This window comes from Gavialis gangeticus, unplaced genomic scaffold, assembly GCF_001723915.1.
Source record: "Gavialis gangeticus isolate Ggan-Ray unplaced genomic scaffold, GavGan_comp1, whole genome shotgun sequence".
Classification (NCBI taxonomy): Eukaryota; Metazoa; Chordata; order Crocodylia; family Gavialidae; genus Gavialis; species Gavialis gangeticus.
This window is the reverse complement of record NW_017729025.1, coordinates 28,281,724-28,290,473: the sequence shown is the minus strand read 5'-3', so window position 1 is coordinate 28,290,473 and position 8,750 is coordinate 28,281,724. Positions and strand designations below refer to the sequence as shown.

The window sequence follows — 8,750 nt, the reverse complement described above, 5'->3', positions numbered from 1 at the left end:
TATATATATATATATATATACACACACACATACATACACACACACACACACACTTACTTCAATGGGACTACAAGCATTTAAGTTAGCTTTTTGCTTATGTATCTGCAGGATGAAGGACCATGAAGGAGGAAATGGAAATGATGACAGTTTCTGAGCATTTTTCACACACAAATGATAAAAACTTACTAACTTTGGGCAAGTTGCTTAACCTCTCTGTGGCTTGGTTTTCCATTTATAAAACAAGAACAAGGATATTTACCTACCTTGAAGGGACTGATGAAGCTCAACTTCCTGACATACAAAATTCTTAGACATGCTTGGATGAGAATGCTTCAGGATATTATGTTAAAAATACTCTTGTAGTAGTTCACCTTAAAACATTAATTCATTTTTCTTTGCAAGTGATCTTGGTGAACCTAAATGACTTCTTTATGACTTACCTAGTTATGTTCTATACTGGGGTGTCAAACTTATTTGGCTCCTATGGGCTGGAAAGGAAGTGTAGAACTCCCCATGGAACAGATCTGGAGTGAGAAGGTAGTCTGCAGGGTCATAAATTTGGCAGTGGGGTGAGCAGTGCCTGTGTTAATTGCTGCAGCAAGTAACACTGCCACTGCTTGTCCCACCATCAAACTTCCAGTCCCGTGGACAATATCTTTGACATCCCTGCTTTACATAAGAGAAAGTTATTGGAACTATTCATATACACATAAAATCCCAGGGACTAAGACTTTTTATCAATTAAAAAAAAAAACCTGAAACCATATTGGGATCCCAAATCCTGTAACTTTTTCATATGTACAATTTATATGGAAATGAACACTATCTGCATACAAACAGAGGGCAGGATCTGGCACCTTGTTGATCCCACAAAGGTGGACTGAAAAGTGATGACTGATTCCTATCAAACTAGGAGTCTATTTATTGTCCATGCGCATGCATGTATGCATGTGCGCGCACACACACACACCAATTCATGGGTATGATAATAAAGTGTGTTTTATCCAAGATTCTCACAGAAGTTAGAAGGTATTGTTATCCGCATTTTAAAGTTGAGAAAACTGGACTAAAGTTACAAAGCAAGTTGCTTAGTGGCAGAACTGAGAGCAGATTTCCATTCTAGTCACTTTCAGTCCTTCCTTCAGGATCAGTAGTTCATTAATACTGAGTTTCAGTCATGTTGACTGAAATTCAACACCACAAATATTTTTAAAAACAGAAAGATTTTTTTATTATGGCAATGCAAAATACATCTCAAACCATCACTTTATTTTCAGCGCTGTTACGAGAGACCTAAGCTGCACAAGGGACAATTCAAGAAATGAAATAAACATACCTTTGGTGCTTCTGCTGCTTTAAGTGATCTGACTTTATCTCCTTGTGTAGTCACCCTTTCATACAGTTCAAGTGGACTCAAAGAGCCAGAGTCACAGTTCTGTCTATTTGACATTTTCCAGGAATGTAAATGATCCTTTTTATTCACAATCTGAAATAGGTCTTGAAAGTTTTATTCAGCAAAAAACTGGAGGAGAACTGTAAAGAGATAAACAGGTTATATGATTTACTGTTTTCATTTTAAAGACTCCTGTTCACACCCTATTCTATCTTGAAAGTGACACTGTAGGTAATTTAACTGAAAGTAGGCAATTCATCTGAAGAGTTTTTTTTAAGCACTGGCTTTCAAAAAGCAAAGATGCTGAGAAAAATAAAATCCTGATTCACATTAGAAGTTAGACTGGTCCTGAAGAAAATAAAATCACAGATTACTTTGTAATATTGTTCTTCTCTCCCTCTCTCTGTCTCTCTCTCTCTCCCTCCCTAAATAAATAATTCTGGTGCATTTTAAGTTTCATTTTACATTGTAGTATCCCTCCATCTCTCAATAGTGGACCAAATTCTATCACAAATAGAATCAACTACTTCTGTCAAGAATAGGAGTTTATGGTGGAACAGTGGATGCTCAGGTTGTACACATCAGATTCTTAATTCCTACTGTGTTATGCATGCTCTGTAAAAGGGGCAGGGTGGCTTTTTTTGTTTTTTAAGGTTTTTGTAAGACCATTTGCCATAAGAAAAAAAGGACTGCTATTTATGACTAAGAAATGTGTCAAACTTATTACCAACTTTAACTAGTCAGAAAGAATACCTGACTGCCCTGTGGGAGTATAGATTTCCCTTGGTGATCCTTATAAAAAAAAATTGTGCTCAGAACAATCAGTAAACAGATGCCCAATCAAAAATAGGATGTTTAGAAACTAACAGGTTTTAAAATAAGTTGGATGTTCAAGTATAAAAATGAAAGCAACCTTGATGAACTACTATTCAGGTAGTAATCAAGGATAAATTCAGTTTTGTAACTTGGTACAGAAAACAGAATGTATAAAAATATATTCATGGTTACAGCGAGCTTTCCACACACACAGAACTGTGAATTAGAATACACTGTGCTGTTGATTAGGGTGGCAAAGTGTTAAATAGTTAAGTTGACTAACATAAAAACCCAAACTATGTTATAGCACAACCTTTTCCCAATCAAAGTCATGTAATCTTATTTCATAAACAAATGCTTCTTTTTATATGCACTGAATTCAGATAGGCTGGTGATAGATGCACAACTAATTGACAGACTAAATTAGTCTTTTATCAGGGCAGCAGTGAACAGTCTGAAAGATGTTACTCACACTTGAAGCGTTCTTTATCAGTTTAAGACCCTGAAACCCCATTGTCTTTAAGAGTTCTGGACTAGACTAGATAGATTAATCTTTAAAATTAATCTTTAAAGAAAATCTGCCACTCATAAAGATCAGATTAAAAATTAATCTATCTAGTCTGGTCCAGAACTCTTAAAAAGCCTCTCTCTGCAGAACAGCATATATAGTACATGATTAGAAGGAGGTTTATAGAAGTAGCCATAATACTAAAAGACAGCTACACACAAAAAATAAAAATCACTTAAATACTTGGTTTTGCTAACCCAGCATTCCAGACACCCATGAGATTCACATTAGCAGTTTGACACTACTTAAAAGTCTTCTTCCTATAAAATCAGACTGGTTATAAATTAAGTTTTATTTATAACAAAAGCACACAATTTTACCATAGACGGGCCATTTGCTTGCCTTGAAAACGTAACATCAGGTTGCTGTGATTAACTAGATCATAGCTAACCAGTAAGGTTCTGTTTGTCGCCACCTGCAATATCCCCAGGTAACGGCCTCAGCTGAACACATGATGGTAGGTGGGGTTTGTCATGGTCCTTTCACGTGTCAATATTTAGAGTTTCAGAGTTAGAATTTAGTGATTCTTCCATAAACAGCCAACATTAGTGTCCTCTCACAAACAAATACCATGAGCATCAAGCGATGATTATCCAACATCAACTTTGATGGGCCAGCCACATCATCCAGATGGCCAACTCCAGACTCCCAAAGCAAGTTTTATTCTCCCAGTTCAGTCAAGGCATATGCTTAAGATGAGGGCACAGAAAGTGCTTCAAGGCCATCTTCAAGGCCAAACTGAAAAACTGTAATATCAACATGAACTCGTGGGAGACTATCACCTAAGATCATCCCAAATGGAGGACAAGTCTGCTGCAAGGATCTCCATACTGTGAAATCTTACGTTGACAACAGGAGCTGGAAAAATGGGAGTGACAGAAATAGTGCGTCATGGACCAAATCAAGAATCTGGAGCCACCCACCCCATGTGGAAACATGCCTGAGTTGCAGCAGAGTCTGCCAATTCTGGATCAGCCGCATCAGATATCTTTGAACACACAGATAAGATGATCATGGAAGACAACCATCCTTGATTGCGAGGGACTGCCGAGGAAGGTAGCTGGGATTTATCGTGGTCCTGTCACAAGTCACTATTCAGAGTTTCAGAATTAGAACGCAGTGATTCTTCTATAAAGGGGAGGTCTTTTCAAAACTCCCACACAATTTATTTATATTCATGTTTGGTTCCTTGCCTTTTCCTTTTAGTTCACAGACAGAATGTTTGACTTGATAAGTAAACAGCATTCAATAAACCCACACATGCAAAAGGATTTTTATGAACTCTTATCAAAAGGAAACATATCATCCTTACAAATTCAATAAGCTTATGCAAAATTCAGATATTGCCATTTTATAATGAAAATGTTTTTAAGAATATTGAGCCCTATGCCAAATAGTGTTAGCTTTTTGCTGGCAAAATCAGAAGAGATCTCAGTCTGTAGTTTTGCACAATAGAAGTGGTCATTTTTTCTCTGATTTATCAGGCACTGTCTACCACCAAAAGCAAGATATTGGACTAATCAATTCATTTTAATGGGAGTTTAGGTGCCCAAATATGTTTCTGCATCTGGCCCTGAATGATTTTATAGACTGCCCTCAAACTTTTCTGCATGTTTGAAATCATTCTTATTACTGTTGACATTTAAATGCTCCAAATACATTAATTTAAATCATAAAATAGGTATCCTTGGGCTGGGCTCTGGTGTGGGGCCCAAGACATATCAGCTAGGACGGGGGGTGGGGGGTGGGGTGGGTCCCTGCATGAGCTGATATGTCCAGGGCTGCCTGCCAATGGCCCCAGGTGGCAGCACCAGCCTCCTGTGATTTGGGAGGCAGATTGGGGGCTTGCATCCCCAGGAGCAGTCTGCCCCAGGAGCATCTTGCAGGTGCTACAGGAGGGCCCCAACCTGCCTGCCGGATGGCAGGAGGCTGGTGCTGCCGGCTGGGGCCAGTGGCAGCACCGATCTTCCTGGTGCTGGGTGTGCCCAGCACCATCCCAGGTGGCAGAAGCAGCCTCCTGTGATCCGGCAGGCCAACTGGGGCCTCCCTACACCCCGGGAGGGCTACAGGTCTCTCCTGACTATTACCGGGGGTGCAGGGGGCCCCGATCTGCCTGCTGGATCACAGGAGGCTGGTGCTGCTGGCTGGGTGTAGCCCAAGCTGGGAAGATCAGTCGGTGCTGCCCTGGCCCCAGACGGCAGCACCAGCCTCCTGTGATCTGGCAGTCAGATCGGGGTTTGCTCGCACCCCAGGGAGGGCTTTGGGGGCTATGCCGGATTTGTCCCAGTAGCATGGGGGCCCCAATCGGCCTGCCAGATGACAGGACGCTGGTGCTGCCACAGTATTTGGGTCCATTTATGTAACATGGATAAGAATTCAAAAGAATGCGTCATGACAAAATATAAAGGAAATCCTGTTTTTATGAACGATACAATACAGTAATGTTTCTCAACCTCAGTTTACAAAGCTGAAGCCCTTTGGTCATATCCTAAAGTCTCCAGTACATCAACAAAGCAGGATGCCAAGATTGCAAGCCCCCAATCTGCCTGCTAGATCACAGGAGGTGGGTGCTGCTGGCTGGGGCAGCTCCGATCTTCCCGGCTTGGGCTGTACCCAGCCGGAAGCACCAGCCTCCTGTGACCTGGCAGGCCGATCAGGGCCCCACCACACTCCCGGGAGGGCTGCAGAGCTCTGCCAAGTCCTCCTGGCGGTGCAGGGGGCCCTGATCAGGCTGCCAGATCACAGGAGGCTGCTCCTGCTGGATGACAGGAGGCTGGGGCCAGTGGCAGCACTGATCTTCCTGGTGCTGGGTGTGGGCTGCGCCCAGCACCATCCCAGGCAGCAGAAGCAGCCTCCTGTGATCCCCAGGGCCCCCCGCAACCCCAGGAGGAGTTGGCAGAGTCCCGCAGCACTCCCAGGGGTGCAGGGGGGCCCTGATCGGCCTGCCGGATCACAGGAGGCTGGTGCTTCCGGCTGGGGAGATTGGTGCTGCCCTGGCCCTGTGATCTAGCAGGCAGATTGGGGGCTTGCCCGCGTTCCTGGAAAGGCTGCGGGGGCTGTGCCAGACTCTTCCAGGGGGTGCAGCCCCAATCTGCCTGCCAGATTACAGGAGGCTGGTGCTGCCGGCTGGGGCCAGCAGCAGCACCTCTCTTCCTGGCGCTAGCTGGGCAAAATGTCGAAACAGCATCAAAACAGCAAAACAGTTTCAATTAAATGAAACGGAACAGTACTTTCAAAACAAAACTCAAAATGAAACGCTGTTCCGTCGAAAGAGAAGTCGAGCAGAACGATGCTGTTTCTCACACCCCTAATGCTTCCTTCAGCCTCTCCTCTTATGGCTTGCCTTCCAAGTCCTTGATCATCTTTGTTGCCTGCCTTTGAACCCTAACTCTCCAAGTGCTCCTTAAAATGACCCATAACTGCATACACTATTCTAGATGAGGCCTAATCAGTGCTGAGTAAAGAGGCACTATCACCTCCTGTGTCTTGCACTTAATGCTTCTACTGATGCAGCCCAAAACTGCATTCACCTTTTGCATGGCTGCATCACACAAAGAATACTGACTGCTGTCGAAAGTGAAACTCCAGTTTCCTCACTTCTAAGTGCAGTGAATTTTGGCATCCAGCTTTGTTGCTGAAATGGGAACTTGGGATTTGACCCAAGTGTTTCAACATTGTGAACTCTGAGGTTTAGAAACACTACTGTATTGTTTATAACAATGAGTTTTTCTTCATATTTTGTCAGCACATTTCTTCTGAATTATTTTCAAAACTATATAAGCAGACGCAAATACTATGTGATACCTGTTTTATGATTCAGATTAAGATACTCAGAGCCTTTAAATACCAATGGAACTAGGAATTATTTTAAGAAAAACAGCATGCAGAAAAGTTTGAAGACAGCCTATGAAACCATTCAGAGCCAGATCCAGAAACACATTTGGGTGCCTAAACCCACATTAAAATGAATTAATTAGTCCCATATCTTGCTTTTGGCTGTAGACAGTGGCTGGTAAGTCAGAGAAAAGACAACCACTTCTCTTGTACAAAACTACAGACTGAGAAGAGGATCTCTTTTGAGTTTTACCAGCAAAAAGCTAACGCTATGAGGCATAAGGCTCAATTTTCTTTAAAACATATTATAAAATTGAAATGTCTGAATTTTGCATAAGCCCATTAAATTTGTAAGAACAATATTTTATTTTGATAAGAGTTTATAAAAATCCTTTTGCATATGTGGGTTTAATGAATACTGTTTACTTGTCAAGTCAACACATGTTCTGTCTGGAAGAAAAAGGAAAAGACAAAAAAGCAAACATGAGGATCTAAGGGAATTGTGTGGGAGTGTTGAAGAGTTCCCATCTATAGAAAAATCACTAAATTATAATTCTGAAACTAAATAGTGACACATGAAGGGACCATGATAAACCCAAACCATAAAAATTAGTGATTACTGAAATAAGACTAAATGGCATATCATTTAAGTATGTTATTGAAAATGTAATGGACTAAACAAGCAAATCTTCTGGCAATTCAAACTACATATGGCTTTGATCAGATTCATTTTATTCTGAATAAAAATATATATCAGGAGCATGGTGAGTGAAATTCCCAGCGACCATTATAAGTTCAGTTAAAGCTGTTACCTGGGAATATTGCAGGTGGCTGACAAACAGAACCTTACTGGTTACCTGTGATCTAGTTAACCACCTCAACCCTTTGTTATGTTTCCAAGGCAGGCAAAAGAAATAAGTTTGTAAAGCAATAAGGAAAACAGTGCACCTGTTATGTAACAGTGGATTTTCCAAACTGAAAGTACAGAAGTAGTAGCAATGGAGCAGGAGGTTGCAGTATACAAAGTACACTGACTGCTGTTGAAAGTGAAACTCCAATTCCCTCACCTTTAAAGTGCAGTCAATCTTGGCATCCTGCTTTGTTGATGGACTGGAGACTTGGGATGTGACCAAGTGCTTCAGCTTTGTAAACTGAGGTTGAGAAACACTATTGTAGTGTATCATTCATAAAAACAGGATTTCCTTCATATTTTGTCAGGACACATTATTTTGAATTCTTATCAACGTTACATAAATGGACCCAAATATTGTGGCAGCACCAGCCTCCTGTCATCTGGCAGGCAAATTTGGGCCCCTGCATCCCCGGGAGGAGTCTGGCACAGCCCCCACAGCCCTCCCGGTGGTACAGGTGGGCCCCAGCAGACCTGCTGGATCACAGGAGGCTGCTCCTGCCTCCTGGGATGGCAATGGGCACACCCAGCACCAGAAAGATTAGTGCTGCCACTGGCCCCAGTCAACAGCACCAGCCTCCTGTCATCCGGCAAGCAGATCGGGGCCTGCCTGTACCCCCGGGAGGACTGCGAGGGCTGTGCTGGACTGTTCCCAGGGATGCGGGCCCCCATTCTGGCTTCTGGATCACAGGAGGCTGGTGCTGCCACCTAGGGCCAGTGGCAGGCAGGCCCAGGACATATCAGCTTGTGTGGGAACCCATCCCCACCCCAACCACGGCTGATATGCCTTGGGCCCCATACCAGAGCTGGCCTGAGAAGAGCATGGGGTTTGGAGCTAATCAGCTCGTGTAGGGAGTCACCTGTGCCCCGGGATTGGGGCAACAGCAAGTCCACGCATGAGCTGATATGCCCTGGGCCCTGTGCCAGAGCCGGCCCAAGGAGGGTGCAGGGCCTGGGGCAAATCAGCTCATACAGGGACCCACCCCGATCCCGGGGTGGGGCAGGTCCCCACATGAGCTGATTTGCCACTGGCCCCAGGGAGTAGCACCAGCCTCTTGTAATCTGGGAGGCAGATTGGGGGCCCACACCCCTGGGAGCAATCTGGTACAGCCCCCGCAGCCCTCCCAGGTGTACAGGCGGGCCCCGATCTGCCTGCTGGATGACAGGAGGCTGGGGCCAGTGGCAGCACCAATCTTCCCGGTGCTAGGTATGGGCTGCGCCCACCCCTG

General features: G+C 43.8%; 1 protein-coding gene across 1 annotated transcript in view; it reads right to left on the bottom strand.

Moving 5' to 3' along the window:
- The window catches only part of WARS (tryptophanyl-tRNA synthetase), a 46,276-nt gene that overhangs the window by 26,476 nt on the left and 11,050 nt on the right, over window positions 1-8,750 (bottom strand). Inside the window, exon 2 of the mRNA XM_019518560.1 lies at window positions 1,337-1,533. Within this exon, the coding sequence (XP_019374105.1) occupies window positions 1,337-1,450 (114 nt within the window). The 5' untranslated portion in view covers window positions 1,451-1,533. The remainder of the gene's footprint in view (window positions 1-1,336; window positions 1,534-8,750) is intronic.